This window comes from Notothenia coriiceps, unplaced genomic scaffold (assembly GCF_000735185.1).
Source record: "Notothenia coriiceps isolate Sejong01 unplaced genomic scaffold, NC01 NC01_scaffold00031853, whole genome shotgun sequence".
Lineage (NCBI taxonomy): Eukaryota > Metazoa > Chordata > Actinopteri > Perciformes > Nototheniidae > Notothenia > Notothenia coriiceps.
Window position 1 is genome coordinate 214751 of NW_011364554.1, and position 20746 is coordinate 235496.

The window sequence follows — 20746 nt, forward strand, 5'->3', positions numbered from 1 at the left end:
AAGCTTATTTCCTGAGTGAGCACTTCTGAGGAAATGAAAGCAAGTGGAAAAAATATTGAGACGTCTAAATGATTCTGCAGTTAAAAATAAATAAAAAATCCGACCAAATAAACCAAGCAGATATGTGATACAGTGAACGTCATTCCTCTGCACCGTGAGGCAATGGAGGGCAACAGCGGGAACACACACTTCATTCAGACACACATTACAGCTGCAATTCTAAAAAATAAGGTTACACACATGGAACATCCATGTGTGCTGCTCAGCCTGGTTTCATAGATCAACAAACCACGGGTTGTATGCATGATGAATTAGGCTCGAACACAGAGGGTTAAATAACAAAAACTGCTCAGCCACAGCAACATGCCAACATTTTACACAAAATGATAATGCCCCAAAACTGTGTATGTGTACAGGGTAGGGCTGCTCGATTATGGCAACAATCATAGTCACGATTATTTTGGTCAATAATTGATATCACAATTATTAAATACGATTATTCATTGACTTTGAAAACGTCCATTTATTGAACTTTAAAACAAATACAAATAATAATTTGAACAGTATCTTTTTAACTGTTGATTACCCTGAATGTATAATTCAACTGAAAAATCAATACAAAAATAAATTAAATAAATGATACATTTATATTTACATTTAAAAAAATAATATCAAAATAATAAATTCCAATAAACAAGATCAACACATATTTTGGAGCGCACTTCCATAAGCTACTAAACATATATAAATATGATAAATAAAAAATAAATTAGACTAAAATAAATTAGATCAAATATGTTGCAGTGCACTGTCACAACCTAGCAAAGCTAAATAATCGTTTCTTTTGATTATGTTGTTTTCGTAATTGTGGCAGGCCAAAATCCTAATTGCGATTCAAATACGATTAATTGCACAGCGCTAGTACAGGACAAGTCTTATGTAGAGTGCTGCACATTGGAATCATGTTTTTATGTGTTGAGGTCAACAATACAAATGAATATATTAATATGAATGTGCACAAATATCATTAAGAGGATGAAAAGACCGGGACAGGCAGTCTCTGCTTTCAATTTAACAAGAGCTCTAAGCATTTTGTGGAATAATCGATCACTTCAGTTTACTTTCAGTGTCAGGCAGACTTTGGTTTAAATTATTGGGCGGCTGTGGCTAAGTGGATAGAGTGCCGGACTTCAAATCAGGGGGTAGCTAGTTCGAGTCCCACTGCAGTCAGCATGTCGTTGTGTCACTGGGCAAGACACTTCACCCCAAATTGCTTGTACTGAATGTATGTCGCTTTGGATAAAAGCGTCTAACAAATGACATGTAATAATGTAATAATATTTGGGTTTCAGGGGCGAACAGATACAAGTATTGATTTTGCATGCCAAAGCATCAGTCTGCAGCAGTGGCGAACCGTGTCTATCACTACTGGACCTTCTGTAGACACACACACCCCCCGCCAAAAATCTTACTAAGGTTTTCACACAATTTACACAACATTTCAAGAGTTCATATTGAAAAGTTCCATTATAATGTCAAATACAGTACACTTTGATTTCTTTACTTTTCACAAAAGCAAGGGCATTTTCACTAATCTGATGCTGCAAAATGCTCTTAAATCCAAGGACAATGTTCACAGTCACCTCAAAATCATGTTGGTCAGTTCTTGGTCGAGTCGGTTAAAAAAAAAAACGTATGTTTAGCCAGATTTTCGACTTTCAGCCAAAACTATGTGGACTAGACGGCGGGCAGCTTGACGTGCCACTGACACAAATAAACATCTAGTGCAGGCCACAGATAAATAACTCTCTTCCGGTGTGCTTTGTGGCAGCTGAGCATCTGGCACGTGCATCAGTTGAGCCAACACACACTGGAAGAGTCATTTTTAAAAACATGTTGAGACACCACTGTACAAAACTGTATCCGCTCTATATTTATTTTATAACCGGTGTTATAGTGATGCTGCAGGACATCACTGCTTTAGAGCTGTGACTGTATGCAGCTTGTTGCTGTGAGAGCTCCGGGTTAAGACCACAGCTCTCTGGAGGCCACGGCCCCTCACATCTGCACAGCTCCAAAGCAGCTGCATGTAACTCAAAAATAATTGCTTCCTCCACAATGTCCAGGACAGCATGATGTGTGTGCTCCTCCCTACAGGGATGGCAACTAATCAACATATTACAACCATTTATCATCAGCTGGCTTTGTAGTTTTGTGTTAGTATTATCTGAGGCACACGTGATAGATGAGTCTGTTGGTATGATTCTGGTAGGTAGTGGAGTTATACTGGCAAAGTAAATGTAAAATGCAATATGCTTATCACTGAAAACACAACACCATTATTTTTAGAATTTAAAATATGTAAAACTTACAAAATGCATCTTTATATCATGTATGAGATGCCTACTAAATTTAGCCATATTTAAAAGAAAATATAAGTTCAAAACAAACTAACGATTTGTATTATCAGTGGAGAAGAGGATTACACTGCAGGCATACTGTATTTGTCAAGTTTTGACTGACGTTCAAATCGATTCCAACAGAAAATGTGGTCACAATTTAAAACCACCATGAATCCAAGCGGACCACATACACTGTGCTTCGCGATGAAGCAAAACTTAAATATGTCACATCTAACTTTTTAAGCCAACAGAGGTAAAAGTTTCTGTATAATACACATTAAACATTTTAATAAATTACACTTTTAAGCCGTGATTAACTAAAGCCTTAGTTGTGAGCTGTGAACATCAGTGTGAGTGTTGGTGCTGGTACCGTGAGCGAGGCGGTGCACCCAGTAGTAGCAGAAGTCCACGCCCAGAAAAACGATCCACCAGGTCCAGGCTGAGTCCCAGGGCAGCTCCAGCAGGCGGTACCGGTCCCACACGAACATGTAAGCAGTCAGCTCACAGCCTCTCATGAACAACCTGAGGGAGTCAGTACACAGAGAACATGTTCAGTTCAGTTCATTTGTGCATCTTGACACACTTTCCTAGTGAGTGTTGCGTCTATTTGAGAATGGGCTGATGTCAGTTTGATGTCAGAAGTGAGGTATGCCATTTCCTTCATACAAATACATCTACCGTAATTACATTGTTGGTACAACTGTGGCTGAGACATTTTACTTTAAATGGGACCAAAATGTACAAAGTTTCCATCATGCTGTATTGAAGAACAGCAAATGAGATTATAAACTTGTTATGAAAATGGTCGCTGAATTCTATATAATCGAGGTTCATTTTGGAACCAGTGGAGGGTCATAAAGAATAATGCAGGTTTAAGGCCCAACCGCATTTTATCCTCTTATATGACCAAGAGGTTGCCACTTGGTACTGCCTGATGAACCTACTTTCACCTCCCTTCGGATGAGTGGTGGTCCAAAAAATGTTTTACTATCTACAGTACCATATTGTGTTATAACAAATGTGTTTACAAAAAAGTAATTTTTTCTGGTATGACATGCAGCTCCACTATCTGATTATAACGTATAGTACGGCCCGACTATGAGCAGCTCAAACATTCACAGTGGGATTCTGGAGATCATTCCAGCAGATACAGAGGTGAGTCCATCACTGAGGGTGACCACTGGGGCTCCTGTCTTCAGAAAACCCACCACCAGCTCCAGCACCATCAGCCCTATAAAGAAAGGAGTAGCCTACACACACACACACACACACACACACACACACACACACACACACACACACACACACACACACACACACACACACACACACACACACACACACACACACACACAATCAAGATTCAGCACTGTTACAAACTGTGAAAACAAGACAGTTTCAAGCTGTGTCTCAGCTTGAATATTTGTCTTGGAAGAAGAGCTTGAATCTTGCAGGACTTTCATGTCTTGTGATCCATGTTTATTTCCCTTTACCAGTCTGGAGAAAATGGTCTTACGCCACAATGTATTGGCAGATTGGAGATCACAAACATTTGTCTGAGCAGAGCTGCACTGGCGGAAAAAAGGTCTCATTGTTTGCTTTAAAGATCAGGGCTAAAAAAAACACACCATGAAACTTAATTGTCTTATAAATACAGCAAAGTCCTCTAGCTGGTGGTAAGATAGTTAGCATGCTAGCTTAAGGCTGGGCCCTTTGACTTGGCACGCAACTTTTTACATTTTTCAAGTATCCTTCCCCATTGTAAATGTATTTGAAACCAATACTGAACGTTTGAAATGGTTAATGCCTATAAAAATGTGTACACGTGTATCAAGAAGTTGCCCTATATAAACAACCTTTCTTCTGTTTGGCCAACTTTAAACATATGCTGCAGAAATATGACATTCAAAGTTTTCTTTGTTTCTTTTCTTTAGCAACTATTTTTGCACATGATGCCACATGATTTTATTTCATTTTTGATGTAAACAAAAGACTAAATTATTCTTAGCCAAAGTGCGAAAGTATGCATTAGCTCAAGTAACTACTTATGACAGAACAAATGGTAAGCACAAAGCAAACAGTCACTGACAGACCTCTCTTTCTAACTGTGCTAGAAACATGTAATAACCCCGTAATGAGTCTGTCAAACATGGAACAAATTAGTGAGGGACGGGGTTAACAAACAGGTCAGGACTGCGACTTCAGCAACGTGTCAGACCTGCTGGTGAGCTCTAGCTCGAAGGCACACCTTGAGCAAGTGACTGCAGTCGTAACCGGGACACATGGCCCGCCGAGAGCAAGGAATGAAGGGCGTGACGAGACCGCAGAGGAGCACATCTGCAGGTGGGAAGGGAGGAAGTGTGTGTGTTTGATGGAAGTGAGAGTGAGAGTGCATGCATGTGTGTGCATATCCACATGTGAATGCTTCCACTTTAACATGCAGGTGTGTGATGTGAGTGTGTGTGCACAAGCAGAGGCGAGAGCACCACGAGGGACCAGCGATCACACGCAACGCTCCCAACATCTGGCAGCAGACTGCAGAGCTGCCGCCAACAAATGGGCTCGCAGCGAGGCAGACCTCCTCCAAACCCGCTGAGAGAGAGATTATCATTCTGGACGCCATTCGAAAACCTTCCCTTCTTTTTTTCTCTCCTTTCTAGCAGATAGTTTTACCTCCGCAGCCCCGCGTTCTTGACAGCTTGGGACAAAATTGGTCTGCAGGGCAAATTGATTCTTAAAAAAGCAAGGGCAAGACATACGTGTCTTTGTTTTTATAACTTTCTCCATCTTTTTGCTCATTTCTCTTCCTTTTTTATGATGTAATTGTCCTCCATTTTTATTTTTCAGCTTGATATTTTCCTCTGAATATGGACATCAGAAACTGTTTTTCCTTTTTTTAATCTTTTTGCAAATAAACAAAAATGCACACTGAAGAAAGCCTATTTAATACTGAAGCACATCCTTTGTGAACCGTTTGTTGTGGCATCTAGTTACTTTATTAGATTTTATTCTGAATTCGGGCCTTGGAACATTACATTTGTTGACCAGATGTCTGCACTTTCCCCAAACAGCCTCTTTAATAAGGTCACGGATGACTGGTGTTGGTTGACGACATTCAGGCTGAGAATATACTTTTATCTCTGCTGTCTGACAAAAATATTGTGTTTGCATTCAGGTCACTAAATAGTTACGAGGCATTACAATGACCTGCTCAGCCCTGATTCCATCCCTGATTCCAAACTATTCTAAAATTGGAAGATTGTGTTTTGCTTTTCTAATTAATGTCGCCTCTTGAGAGAACAGAATAATTAACTTAAACAGTGCTGAGTCACACACACCCATGCTAACTTTTATCACCGTCAAGCCCTGCAGTAATAACAAATTTGTTTAATCACGGTTGGTAGTGGGTTATAAGGATCCTGCTGTGAGGGTAATTGTTCTCCTCCCCTGATGTGCTTCATAAAAACCTCATAACAAACATGTGCTGTTAAACCTGCACCACACATCTGCCACAATAAAAGGAAACTGAGACACTGTAAACTGACTGAGAAGCAGAAGAATCCCCAAAGTCTTTTAAATTGTGCATTTAGTAGGCATGGGAAATTATTTAGTTGCTTTTAGATGTCTAACTGAAGTCGGAGTTGTTTCTCATTCTGATACTGAATTTAGGAGTACTGGTTTCAGATAGTATACATTTCACTACTGCAATTCATCTAATTAGTGTGTCTGTGTGTAATATGTGAGGGATCTGTTCTATGGTCTCAGTTTCAAAAGAAAGGCCTAATCTCAATAAGACTAAATTAATTAATTTTGACCTCAACTGACATTGAGAATAATTTAAATTGTCTATTCTTTGTTAATAATCTTGCACCCGAAAAAACACCTGCATCTTTGTAGTTTGGCAAAGGTAAACAACTATATACTTTATTTGCCTGTGACAAATGTAAACACACAGGTAATTCAAAGCTTTCTATTAATGCATCAGTTTTCTTCCAGATAATTGACTATCAAGTCTTTTTTTTTCTCAATGACACTAGAGAGTCTTTATCATTAATATCATCAGAGTTATTTTAGATACTAACGTTGTAACTAACACATTTTCCATTAATGTAAAGATTTTTTTTAACTAATGTTTACATTTTATATACAAAAGATATCTGAACATTATAATATATATATGTAATCACTGTGCCTGTTGTTTGTGGTAGGCTACAAAAGTAAGTCTTCTAACTCTAATTAATCGTGTATCTCTGCAGCTCTCTAGTTGATAGGCTTACTTAAGCACTTTTTTAAATATACTTTTCAATGCAGCACTAGTGTGTTTGCCTTATCTGGTTTTACGACTTTTACTATAGACCTAAGGCTTAAAGCACTTCTTCAACATCTGAACGACAGTAGGCAAAAGGTCACCTTAAGTGCCTCAGAGAAAGAGGGTTGAACTCTTTTACACAACAACAAATCTTCACATACTGATGAAAGTGAGGCTGTACCGACCTGTTGTACATACTGAGGCACATCCTCCACTTTCTGGAAAGATGATTCATTCGGTGTGATCATGAAAAACATTGCCCGGGCCCCCGTGGACACCGAGTCGGGGTTCACAGCTCCAGCCATTGGCAGACCGCACCGTGCTCTCCGCTAACCCGTGTCACTCTCTGTTACCTGCGCAGGTATTGAGCGTTCCTTTGGATATAGTTTCTCTGATGTGTTCGCCGTTTTACAGCCTTGTTTTCCTCTTTTCCAAGTTAACTAAGTCAGTTGCGCAATTGAGAGCGCCCCAGCAAACTTCCCACACACAGGAAGAGGAGTCCGTGACAGTTAAAGCTGCAGAATACAGTTACTGTATTTATTCAGCTGTAAATTCTGCTTCGTTTAAAGGGTGGCGAGTAAGGTTATCTTTGGTCAGGCTGTACTTCAGGGTATCTCACGCCTTATCGCTTTATCTCGCGAGTGTTATCGCTGTTTGTACATGTTTTACAAGTGCAGACTCTCTGACTTTGGCAGCCAGAACTATTTATGGTCACACTTACACTTTTTTTGTTGTCGTGTTCCTAAGTTATTAACATGTAAGATGTGCTTGAATATCATGAAGTTCTCAACAGAGCTTTAGGCATTACTTTATTAATGGGAAGTTCCCCCAGGCTTGTTTCCTGCGCACACCAAAAAAAGGTCTGTAGTCTTTATTGATTAGCCTTTATGGAAACGTGGATGCTGTAGTAACTTAGTTAACTGATTTGATTATTAGTGTATGAATGAACATTGTTTCCCTTTACATTAAGATTCAAAAGCCTCGCAGCACACAGATTAATTGTGTTAGTAATTGACAGAACCAGGTTAGCTGTGCTAACTGAATGCTCACTGAATAGCTGTTGATAGACAGAGAGATTGGTGTCACTTTTTATTAAAACTTTCCACCATAAAGCAAATAAGCAAACCAAAAAGTTGAACTTTACTGCTAATATGTGTCTAACAAAAATACTGACATGTAAATATGTAAACTCCCAAGAGAAAGACTAAAAGTTCATGTCTCTTTAAGCTGTGACGTAAGGTAGGACATAGGATTCAGGTGAAACTGATCATAAAGCTCATCTAGATTAGCCTTAGCTGATGCAATGCAGATATGGTGAGGGCAGGTTCAAGGGAAACCTTAGAGGTATGACAGGTCAGAGGTTAGAACAGGTGTCTCCTGTAGATTTATGATGGCAACCAGGCTAGTTAAGGCCAAAGTTTTTTAGTCCAACTCAAGTCCAAGAGCAGATACGGTTAGAGGCCAAATCAAGACCGAGTCCAGAGCATATCAGGTCCTGTTCAAGATCATTATAGGCAATAACAGCTTGTGTTGGTTAATGCAGGCAGACTAGAAGTTAACAGAAACAAAGTTATGAATAGAAAGTGAAGCAAAGTTAAAAGTAGATTAGTGACCCATAATACTTACTCATTTGCGTTTTGAGTCACCTTCAAGACAGTTTCTAATCAAAGTCTGCTGAAGAGAAGACCATTGTTCATTTACCAAGGGGAACCAAAAGTCATGGTTGACTTATTCCAATTAGCATCCTTTGACCACATGTTTAAAACTATGCCAGTAATCCGGGAGAATAAGTGAAAATGCAGTTTAGATATGGAAAAATAATTCAGTGTTGCACCATGTGTATTGTGAAATGTCAATGTACTTTTAGGCAAAACATTATAATGACATTAATAATAATAATAATAATAATAATAATAATAATAATAATAATAATAATAATAATAATAATAATAATAATAATAATAATAATAATGACACTTGCTGGTTATTCCTTGTCATGCAAAATGTTGATTATTCTCTCCGAGCTAGCTAAATGGGACTGGCTGGAGATCTTCAAAGTTTGTTTGGCAGGAGCTGTGTCTTTGTCAATTCTCCGGCCGTAACCTTCAATACATTCTTCAGTGTCTGCCATCAAGTTCGAGCTCTCCTGTGTTCTCATTGTGTTTCGAGTCCTCGCTCCAGAAGTTTTCATTACAGCGCTTACTTTTTGTTGTTGTTGTTTATTAAACAGACAGTAATCAGGAGTCGCTGCAGGTGAATAGGGACGACCATATTTGGAGGTGAGTGTGCTGTAACTTATACATTTAGTTGACTGAGTTAATAGTCTGTGGTAACTGGGCTGATTTGATGTTCGATTATCAAGGCACTAAATGTCTTCTATACTTGTAAATACATTGCACTGCATTTCAGTTGCAATGTCAAAAAGTTAAAGGATCACATTCATCCTGTGGTTTGCTTTGCAAGGGAAGGAAAATAAAATTAAAAAAACCTCACATGCCGTGTGAGGTGCCTCCTGAAAAAATTAGAATGCACAATCACAATGTGGTGAAAGATGAGATCAAGTCAAGAAATTATTTTCAACTTAGTTTTGTAACAGAATCTGATCCTTTGCGGGTTCTCCCTCTCAGATTCTTGGCAGAAGTCCCGACCCTGCCCGAAGGCTGAGGTGAATTTAGCATGCAGCCCCATCACCAGCTTTCTACACTCTTTGCGATGTTTAATTCATTTCAGCTTCACTTTATGCAACACCCATTTCAATGGGTGTTGCATAGATGAAAAAAAGTAATTCAAATTATTATTAATTTTGATCAATTGTTACATTTTAATTGATCTGCAACTGTTTCTGAAAAGATTTAATAGAATACTTATTTCAACATTTTTTAGAAAATGACATCTCTAGGCAGAAAAGTGTTGACTAAAGAACCGTCCGTGTTTATTACTGCACGAGTTGAATAGTGTGGGTATACAACTATTGTTATGGTAAGACAATACAGATCATTTATATTAGCTACTGTAGGCAAATTTGATTTCCTGGCACTTGATTTGATCAATAACTAAATTACATCGTAATTTACATTTTATACAGTAGAAACTGAGTGAGAAGCAGACTGTGTGTTTAACAGTGCAAATCAAAGCCTGCTTCTCTCGAGACACACAACATGGAATGTTTACAACAGTACGATTAAAAATATTTCCAAAATGTTTTTTTTTTTTAAAAGTGTTTTTCTTTTTATCAAGGAGATTTTTAACCAATGGCGCTTTACAATATGTCAACATCCTTCCTTTATGTGCTCAGTTCTTGAAATGTACATATCGCCTACATAAGGGCTGCATTATTTATCACACTTCTCTGTATACTGTAGTTGTACACTTATTTAGCATCGTTGTATGACGATGGCGAATCAGCAAACAGCAGTCCTTCTAAGGACAGTCCTGAGGCAGCGCAGGGCCTATCCTCTGAGGGGCGGGGTGCATCATAAGTGAGCGTGCTCGGAGCTCTGGTCGCTGTCGTGACTGTCCTCATTGGCTAAGGAGTCCGTCGAGTGGTGAAGCGCTGCGATGCCAGAGAACTCTGATGGCAGCAGCGTCCCCTTTTTCACATTGACCAGTTCTTTCTCTCGGGCTGCCGCTCCCTGCTGACCACCCTTCACTCTTTTCCACTTCATCCTCCTGTTCTGGAACCACACTTTCACCTAGAGGACAGAAAATGTTAAATTAATTACTCAAACAAAGTCAACAAAAACTGTTGATATGCAATTAGGAAACCATTTTTCAGCAGGTTTCTTTATGATTGCAGCTACAGCTACAGTAATGCAGTGGATGGACTGTTCCATCTGCCACTTGGCGTCTACCTGTTTTTCCCTGACTCAACAGCCTCAACCGTATTTACGTCTCTCAGATTGATGATCAAGCTGTTGCTTAAAACGGTTTACACGTCAAGTAGCAGCAGAGGCCCCCTGAGTGTCGACACATGCGCCCAAAGGAAGGGAGAGTTGGGGGGGCTTGTTCTTGTCACGCAGGGTGGGGTGGGTTTATTTTTGGGGAGTGTCATTCCGAGGGGATCGAGTGGTCACATGGTCAGGAAGTTAGTTGACAGCACAAACGTTTATCTTAGACGTCATCGGCGTACGGCGTGCTGAGTATCACTTCGGATTCTTTACAAGCTTCAGGGCCATTTTCTGAGAGCAGGGGGGGGGGTGCGAGAGTCCAGCGAAGGATCATTTATATATGCCGGGCTCTAATGTCAACCCAAACATGTGATCCTTAAGGCTTACATATACACACAGTATTCAGACTCACTCAGCAGCACTTTACCTGCACTGCTTGACATCCTATAGGGACACATATTTCAATCTCAACACATCGCACTAGAAAGTATATTTTAACTTTGGATAGTTCACAAGAACTGCTGATCCACTTGATACAAAATTGCACATTTAAGCATCCATGGAAAACTTACGGGCCACTCTACTTCTTCGCTTTAAGGGCATCCCACATAACACATTACCAATAATCAAATATTTGCTTAAAATAACACAACCAGAACTGAATTGGTATACGAGTCAAAATATAGACTACATTTGGGTTGAAAGGTGACGTCTATATTATTCATACCAGTTACAAGGTACAATAATACAACCTAATTTTCACTGAAATAAAGTATTTTAAATGATATTAGTACAATGGTTATACAGTATGTAACCTTTCAACCAAATGTATTGGGTTTTGGATCCAGATCTTGAAGAATATGTTGAATTTTATTTTTTATTTAACCAGGTGAAAACATTGAGACAAAATCTCATTTACAATGCTGACCTGGCCAAGAATAGAATAGTTTTCCCATGCAAAACGTTGGGCTCTATTGCTCCACCAATGCCAACTTTTACAATATTCAGGTGTCCCACAAAGACATAACACCAACAGCTTATTCAGCACAAATCAAATGCCGTGGCCAACTGTTGTTATGCCAATATTTACCTCACTATCTCCCGCTAAATATTTTCCCTGACAAAGCTGAGGTTGCACTCACACACAGCCAATGCTGCATAAGCTGAAGACATTTCGTGCACATGTTGCTGCCTCGAGGCTGAAAAGATTAATTGCAACAGTCTGGGAAAAGGCTGAAGTGGAATTAGGATGGCAAACTCTGTGTTTGAGGTTTCTGTGGAGTTTTCCTTGACATGGTGGTATTGAGAAGTGGTCCTTCAACATTCTTTTACACTATTTGTAATGTGAAGCAAAAGCAGAGGATTACTGACACGATTTCAGATACATTTATCACTTTTCACGTCACAGTTTCCAGTTGCTCCCAAATTAGTCAGAACCTAAATGCGACTGTGCAGGTTTACTACTCGCATTACTAAGAGCCACTTAAAACACACTGGCATGCACTTTAATTTACTGGGAAAGATTTCTTTTGATGGACACTTTTATCTGAAGCTTCTTACACAATACACTGGGTGCCAACACACTTAGCAAGGACGGTTCTACTATGAATTGAGCCAATTACAACACTTTGAGACATTTAAGGACTATAGACCTTAATCACCAACGCAAACATTTCCCAAATTGGGATCAATAAAGTACTATCTTATCTTATCTTAGTCATATTTTAGTATGTGATTGCAGGAATAGCAGGTGTCAGAAGAAGGGCCCTGCTACTAAATGAGATGGAACTCAATGGTGAGGTTTTAAGTTGAAGCAAAATGTCCACAGTGAGAAAGGTCAAAAGCAAATGTTCTTTTGTATTTAATGTTGTATCGCATGTACCCTACATGTGGTTCATGCAAAACGTTTTAGCTGAGCATGACACATACATCTTGCCACCACATGATTTAAATGTGAGGTATAACATGCATCTCTAAGGTTTCTCTTTCCAGTCTTTTCTTTACATTTAATCCACACTGTTTCACACTGCAAAATATCACTGGCGAGGTGTCAACTAAGTGTGACTTACAGCTTCCAAACGGGTGTCAGAGAACAACAGGCTTTACGCCGTTTCCTCCCCCCCCCCCCACACCCATTTGTCTCTTGTTATTTATTTCATGTGCCTGCATTTTACAGCAACTGGCCCACGCCACTGGCCAAATTTGTGCAGTGGGAGTGGGAGAGAGGAAGTGACTTGCTAGACAGCACTTCCTCCGGCCCGTCTCACTGCCTCGACTGTGGGCTGCTCGAAAGAATAGACAGGAACATCTGGAATATGATAGTCCCGTCACACAGCCACATCTGGAGCACAATAGCCCCTCGCACCGGAGTTACGAAAACACAGTAGCGAGCTGAAAAGCCTCCTAGTCGTCCCAAGGCCGTCTCTGTTTTCACAACATGGCATTAATGTGCTAATGGGGGGAGTCCGATAATGTCTGAACCCAGGGGGAAACAAGCTGCGGTGGGTAGGAACATACTTGTCTTTCAGTGAGGTCGAGGTTGACGGCGATCTCGTAGCGCCTTAGTCTGGTTAGGTAGTTGTGGTGGGCGAACTCGGCCTCCAGCTCTCGGATCTGCTCCTTGGTGAACGCCGTCCTCTCCTTCCTGGGTTTGCTGCTCACGTCTGACTTGTAATTCCCGTCCTGGGACTCTGAAACCAAACACCACACAGTTCCACTCAGATTTATATGCAACAAAAATAAAAAAATAAAGCCAGTGTTATGTGGCAGGTGCAAGTCAGCAGGGGAAGAAAAGAGGCGAGGTAAGAGAAACAATGGGAGCTGTCAATCACACTTTATTGTTCAGTCATTGTTTATGAACACTTTTAAGTGGCTGGAAGGACTCACGGCGGCTACACATGTGTGTCTGGCTGCGGCAGCTGTGCGGTAACAATAGGCTGGCTCTTATACTGCCAACATGGATTTAATTTGTCTTCGTCTTAAAAGGAATCTGCTGCTACACCCTTATTTTTAAATATGGAACAAAGCAGGTTTGGTAGAAACATAAAATCTATTTCTTAAGTTCATTTTTAATTAAGATCTCACAGGCAGCTCCTCATTGGGAAGGAAAATATATTTATTCATTTCTATTTGTTGCTCTTACTGTATGTGTTACGTGTTCTTTGACATTTTCAGAATGCCAAAGTCAAAGGATAAAAATCAAAGTTAAAAATGCAGAAAAAGCAAAAGATCTCCAAAAGTGTTTCTGTTGTTGCTGGTGTAACTGATATTGTCACTGATCAAATTATGATGAAAAAGTAATAAATATATTATTAAGTCTCCTGCTAATAGTAAAATATATATGTCTGCGCAGGAAACACAAAGCTGGTCCTTGCAACATACTATGCCTTTCATTAAGAAAAATCTAGGATATACATGTGGAGAAAAATACCTAATCTCCACTTCAGTTCATCAACCCAGAACAATACTTTTTGTTTGGTTATTTCCACAAACTTTCCAAAGTAAACACGCACTGTTAATTTGCCTTCCTAAGTTTCCTATTGTGGGCAAGGCTTGTGGTTTCTCTGTTGGACGTGCTTCAGTTGCACATTGCACTTGGAGGCAGCAGTGATTGCATGCTAATTTATCTGCGGTCCTGTTCTGTAGCGTGTGTTAATCCAGCAGGCCTGCGTCAAGCAAAACTGTAAATAGTCCTGCAGCCCAGAGCCAGACTCACAAATGGTGCGAAGCCTGAAGCCACGTCAGAGGAAACACTATCTTTTTACCTAAGATTTCCATCCGGAGGGACCGTTGCTTCTGTTTTTCTGTCAGTAGGCTATAGAGAGTTTTCCTTCTAATTAAGTTTGTGTTTTTTCAGAACAAAATAACTCCCCTGAGAGGCTGAAGAGAAAATTAGGGGTCACCTAAAGCTGCTATACAAAGTTACATTTGTGTGGCACCTACACCATTTTAGAGCCAAGGACAAACATATACATCAACTGCAAGAATTCCCACATTTTATGAAATGAAGCACATCATTGCTTGACCCGCAGCCTGTGTCCAGCTCCTCATTGACCTTGCCTCTCCCTCCTTGTAATTTCTAACTGAGGGCTCCAAACAATGTGTGGCTGATTGAAACGGGCCGTCAGACGTAATTATTCGCTCTCTCTCTGGTAAACACAGACATTGTGTAAAGTGAAATAAAATAATTACACAACCAGCTGCTTCAGACCAGCAGGCCTGGAGTTAAAATGAGCGGCAGGCTTTTATGACACAGCCACTATACCACAGCAATTAGGTCCCCACTGTAACTTTCATCTCTCCACAAAAAAGGAGGAATAATACGAGAAAAAAAGTACACGCAGCACGTCATTTACTGTATGTTCCCAAATGAACCGAGCTCAATGCAGGAGGGACCCTCTCAAAAATATTGTCTTTTCTTAAGAAAATAAGACAGAAATGTGTGTTCTCTGACCATGGAAAATTGCATTTGAGTTGTTTTCCTTTAGTGGAATTGTGCCTTCTTTATTTTCCTTTGGGAAAGAAATATTGCAGAAACACACACAAGATTGAAGTCGAATGCATCGACACATCCTTTTTCTAAATGTACTTTCATGAGAAAGTGTCTGCCAGCTAGAAGCACCTCTCTTATATTTTACAACACTGCCTCAACAAAATAAGACTTCAAGCACCTTTTATTGTTCCACGCAAAAAATCTAGTAACTTCTTAAAAGGGCGACCGCTCCCTCAACAGCATTAGTCTATGCAAATATATAACCCATGAACTCGGCAAAGTGCACGTACTGACACTCAATAGGGCTACAACTCTCCAACTTGACAAAAAAAAATTAGCAGGTTCTGCGGAAACCAGACACCTAAAATACCAAGAAGCTGGCTCATCTCATTAGCCCGCCCTGCGGCCTTCCTTGAGGAAACAATCACAAGCGAGTATTAGACAAAGAAAGTTGAGATGCTTCATACTTGAGCTAAACCTAGCATGGAAATTAGCTCTAAGGTTTTGTTATTATTTCTGTATCTAAATTCAGGTTTTGCTCAGGTTTCTGGTCCAGATGGTGAAACCCAATCCGGGCTCTATCTCATGCAACTGGCAGTGGTGTGATATTTAGACAGCTGATTGAGTCAGCAACCTAGTTAGCCCCGATAATCAGCCTGATTGGTGTTAGCGTGGAGGGAATGCACGGCACATGTAATGAGTATGCAGCAACTTTTGTTACAAGGGAAGTGGGATTTGGAGACTGAGGCTTGGTTTCCAAACGACAAAGGAGGAAAGGAAAAAGGAGGTGGTGCGTTGGACTTGTGGATTAAATACACCATTGCACCATTCTGCACGAGGATAACAGGACAGGACTATAACGATTAAGCCGTCTGGGCTCTCCAAAGGCTCTGTGTTTTACATAATTTTGGCATATTCTGTATTGCATGAATCTTTTGTTTAACTACTACATCTAGAGTTCCTGCTAAATCTGGTGTAGTGTAAACTTTAACTGCGATTTGTTACCTAGATTATTACAGTGCGGTTAATTGCAAGAAAGTTTTGAAAACAGCTGGTCTGACAGAGGGACTGCATGTTGTCTGCAGTGAACACCAGCATCCTGAGCAAAAAGTAATCACATTCAGAAATATCATTCAGTGGTCCAGCGCAGGTGATACGCTGTGCGAGCAAAGAGGCCCTTTAAAGGGGGGCAGGGTCGGCGCTGAGGGCCCACAAATCCTCAAATGGACACACTGAACGGTGAACGCACTTTCCCTGGAAAACGTAGAACTCTCACTAATATCACGTTCCCTGAGAGGACTCCCGCGACCTCGGCAGTTTGTCACGCCGTGATTGAATATTATGGGGACTGCAGGTTGGAAATGTCCTGCAGGTCATCATGGAGGTGGTACCTTTTTAGTATTGTTTTAAAGGAGGGGTTTTCACATAAATATATATAAGATTTTTCTTTTAATAGTAATGTCTTATGTTTGTGTATTATTCTATTAATACTTTGCATATTAGATATTTCAAGGACGATCTCAAGCCTTAAATATATCTTAATATTTGCAGTTTATCTACAAAAGGTGTGGACACTAGTCAGTGATATTTTTTATATCAAACTCATAGCACCTGCACTAGCATTTAAGTGTAGATTTTTTAATTTCCTAATGAAAAAAACATTTTATTTAAGTCAATCTTACTGAGCTTTAGAGCAACATGTAATCAAGGCATTTTGAGGTTTTACTTATGGTACTAAACATAATTTCTAATCTTTGGATAGTCAAATCAATCAATATCACATTATTAAAGTACATAGATATTTAAAATTGACATCTGCAAATTGCGATCATTCATTAAATTTCAGTAAGCCAGACTGTGATATACTTTAACTAGAAGATTAAGACAAGAAAAAAGGCTGAAACGCCTCCGTCTGTCGGGTGTTTAGTGTGGCGTGAGGCGCCGGTGTAGTCTTTTACAATCCGTGACATTAATTCTTTACTGTGTGCCTCATTTTCTGCCCTCTGAAGAGTGTCGCAACAAACCAGATGTGATTTTTAAACAAAACATGTCAGTAGTCAGATGTGCCCGCACAGTTACGATTGGCCTTTGCTCCACGCTTCAGTCCGCCTGCTGCAGCAGCCTCCCTGCGTGTCAGCCAACACCTACAAACTGCTTCTCAGACAGATTTTTGTTTTCCTATCACAGCCGCACAAATCTTAACAGTTATGTTCTGTTGAAAGATTGAGAATGACAAGTACAGATGTTTGCTATTCATGAACTCTGCTTGGAATTTCTTAAAATGCTGATATTTATGTGATGATCTTTATCTAACAAGCAGACTGAACAAAGAGACGTGCGGAATCCTTCCAAAATATGAAAATATAGTCTTTAGCTGTTCAACATGTGACAAGCAGCTCTATTCAATTAAATACACATTTAATGTAGAGAAAAAAGTTTGATTGCATTGGATTGGATAAAATCAGATTAGATATAGTTTATTGATCCGCAATTATGAAATTGTTTATATTGAAACAGGAGGGGAAAAAAGCTCTGTCATGAGAGGGCAGTGACTTAAATAACAAAAAAAGGAAATGTCTCCTCTCCTCTTACCTGAGCTGTCACTTTTCCTCTTTCCGCTCCTCTTCTCAGCCTCAGCAGGTGAAAGAGTCTGTCTGCCAAAGTCCGCAGACACACAGGAGGCCCCTGTGGGGGTGCTGCTGATGCCCAGGCTGGGGGTGCTGGCGCACATACTGGGCCCCCCGGGGTGGCCCAGGTCTGGGGCTATGGGCCCGCTGTCATGGGACGAATGGGAGTGTGGGTGGCAAAGGTTGTGGCGTGTGCTATTAACAGGTGATGGCATCTGTGGGATATGCCAGGATGTGTGGTGCTGAGGCGCGTGGTGATGCTGCTGGGGGGGCAGGTGGCCGCGGTGGGGGTGGTGGTGGTGCTGCCCGGGAAACAGGCCATCGTCCATCTGATAACTGGAGATGATACAGGGAGAAGGTGAGGAGGTGGAGGAGGAGGAGGATGAAGAGGCCAGGTCAGGGTAGGAGACGTGGTCCGAGCGTCCGTGCAGGGTGAGGGGAGACTGGGTGAAGGCAGGGTGCAGGGCCTGCGCCGGGGCGTGGGGGCTCCGCAGGCAGCCGAACAGCGTGTGATCCATGGTGTGCAAACACACACACACACAGTCCTCCAGGAAAGGTGAGAAATGCAGATAAAAGAGGTGAAAGTAACTAAATAAAACAAATAAAAAAGATCACAAGCACATATCCAAGATGCTCCTCTTTCTCCTTTGACTATCCCACAACTTTTTTCCTACAGTTAAAAAAATAGTCTTCTCTCGATAAGTCAGAGCAGAAAGCGAAGTGTGTTTTGAAGCGGGTGTCCTGTGGTAATCCGGAGCGTGCGGCCAGTTGCCAGGCGGTACGGGATAAACAGTTAGCCCAGGGTGAGCGGCAGCAGAGCCTCTCAGATGTCAGGAGGAAGAGGGGACTGGAGCTCGAGGTGGTTCCTAGGAACTGCAGAAAGAGGGGAGCCGGCGGAGGGGATGTTATAAATAGTGTGTAACTTGAGAGGGAGGCTGGGTCACAGACTGCATACGCGCTACTGACCACATACATATGATCACCCTCCAAAAAGCACAGCACAATAAATCTGTACTATTCAAATGGCTGAGCCTCAGGAAAGAGGGCAATTTATTTTGGACTTGGACCTGACCTCCAGTGGCCATCTTTTTTTCCCCCTTGCGAGAAAACAGCCCTTATGGTTCAAGGGGTGGGCTGGGGAGAGAGGGGTGATGTGAGAGTGCGTAGAGAGTGAGAGGAGACGAGGTGTCAGAGGTTAACTCAGTGTGTCGCCCTGTCTTTGTCAGTTTTGACCCTTTAAAATACTGTTAGTCTTGTGGAAAAGAGGCAAGAAGCTTGAACGGTTTCCTCTGCACATTGGTTTGTCAGCCTGTTCTTTTTTTTACTAAGTCACTGTATATTTAACTCTCCAACTAAATAAAGCAGGATCCAGTCTGAAATAGGGGTTATACCTATACTCTTAACTAAAAACCACATTTCATTTACATTTATTGCAACCATTCATTTTCTAAGAGTGAGGTTTTTCTTATTTTACACATGATTTTTATCTCATTTTGAAATGAAACACCTCACATCGTCAAACCGAAGTACACAGCACTACTGACGCGGTCTGACCTTCGATATGAGGTCATGAAGTTAAAATAACAGCTTTGATTACAAAACAGCGTCCCAAACACCAAATGTGTTGGCTTCAAAATAAACACCATTAATTACTGTTCCAACATTCAACAGACTTTTCTTTTAATGAAACCAAACCTTAAATCACTTTTAATAATTATTTTTTAAAGAGTACACACAGAAAGTAACATCTTGTAGCGTCGGGAGTGACTACAAATAAATGTCTCGGAAATGGTTTATGAGTTTGTTTAATTCAATATTTGAACCACCTACGACTTCAACATACATCAAACAATCACACATTGTCAGCCCTCACACTGAAGTCTCACTAAATCAGTTTGGCCATAAAAGTGTCATTTTCCAGAAGTGAAGAAGAAGAGAAAAAAATGATAAGCAGCCGGAAAAGAAGACGGTCTTTGCTTTGGCTTCTTTTATTCTTTCTCATATTATTATTATACATTTATTTTTGTTAATATTATTATTATTCTTTAGCTCATATAAAACTGCGACAGACTTATCAGGCTTCAAACTCTTTTTTATAACTTCTAATACGAGACACAGTCTGAAAGTAATTCACTAAATTATGAGGATTGTTTTACAGTAAATGTTATTTTAGTATTTTAAATTAAAATAGCTAAATTGTATAATTTATACAGAAAGTGTGAGTAAGATATTGTAAATAAGTAGTTTATATATATTATTAAAAATTAAAGATCAATTAATACCTAACATATATTTCCCAATCTAAAATCCAAAGAAACAATATGACCAATACTGTAGTATATCACGGACAAAATGAAAGTCTACATATATCAGACTCAAATGAATATCATATTTAATAAATATATTCCTCTCACAGAGCTTTCATGGTTTTGCAGACGGACAGTCACAGTAACTCCACACTCTGGGGGTCCGGCTGTGCCACAGGCGCTGTGGGCCGCCTGAGAAAGGAAATTAATTCCTCTTTGAGAGAAAATGACTTTAACAGATATCAAGGCGGAGGCAGGCTGTAACTTTGCCGCTTTCACTCACCCCCCCCCCTCACCCCCATTCCCTCCAAAGCCTCCTCAGGCAGCAGAGGCAGCGCAGCAGAGGAAAAGCACCTTAGGTGAGTGAGTGTCAAACTTTTCTACTGTTTACCTTACAAATTAAGGCTATTAGCAGGTTAGCTGGGGCTATATATTTGCTCAGGGCCTTGAGCAGGTATTAATACACACGTGTTTCCAATCCTGTCGTAGTCTCAGAGCACCGATGGCCTGTGGTGTGAGTGTTTTCTCAGTCAATCCTAGTCTTTGCCCCTTGTGGGCTGTATGAGGCAAAATATACCACTGTGTGAAAATGTGCGCGTGTGGGATACACTCGTATATCGGGCCAATACTAGACCTTAATTGTGAAAATACATGGTGTCACCACGGCAATTTGAGGTTCAACAAAATACCTATTAAATGTTGTTTTCTTTACAAATTTTACTT

The 20746-nt window shown here is 40.5% G+C and overlaps 2 protein-coding genes across 3 annotated transcripts in view; both read right to left on the reverse strand.

Annotated features, from left to right (window-relative positions):
• The window catches only part of agmo (alkylglycerol monooxygenase), a 38497-nt gene extending 31301 nt beyond the window's left edge, over positions 1-7196 (reverse strand). The window contains exons 1-3 of one of the 2 annotated variants that reach the window (XM_010788415.1): positions 6897-7196; positions 3522-3652; positions 2773-2924 (exon numbers count right to left, since the gene is read on the reverse strand). In XM_010788415.1, the coding sequence (XP_010786717.1) occupies positions 2773-2924; positions 3522-3652; positions 6897-7016 (403 nt within the window). In that variant the 5' untranslated portion in view covers positions 7017-7196. The remainder of the gene's footprint in view (positions 1-2772; positions 2925-3521; positions 3653-6896) is intronic. The other variant, XM_010788416.1, reaches the window with a different exon arrangement.
• Positions 7197-9548: 2352 nt separating this feature from the next.
• Positions 9549-18612, reverse strand: meox2a (mesenchyme homeobox 2a). Its single transcript, XM_010788418.1, has 3 exons — positions 17683-18612; positions 13116-13288; positions 9549-10403 (listed from the first exon to the last, which is right to left on the reverse strand). The coding sequence occupies exons 1-3, from the start codon at positions 18233-18235 to the stop codon at positions 10185-10187; spliced, it is 945 nt and encodes a 314-aa protein (XP_010786720.1). The 5' UTR covers positions 18236-18612; the 3' UTR covers positions 9549-10184.
• Between the last annotated feature and the right edge of the window lie 2134 nt (positions 18613-20746).

Coding starts and splice junctions, on each gene's coding strand:
- meox2a (XM_010788418.1), bottom strand. CDS start 18,235: ATGGATCACACGCTGTTCGGCTGCCTGCGGAGCCCCCACGCCCCGGCG. Junction 13,289..17,682: donor GAGGAAAAGTGACAGCTCAG/GTAAGAGGAGAG, acceptor GTTTGGTTTCAG/AGTCCCAGGACGGGAATTAC. Junction 10,404..13,115: donor TCGACCTCACTGAAAGACAA/GTATGTTCCTAC, acceptor TCTGTCCTCTAG/GTGAAAGTGTGGTTCCAGAA.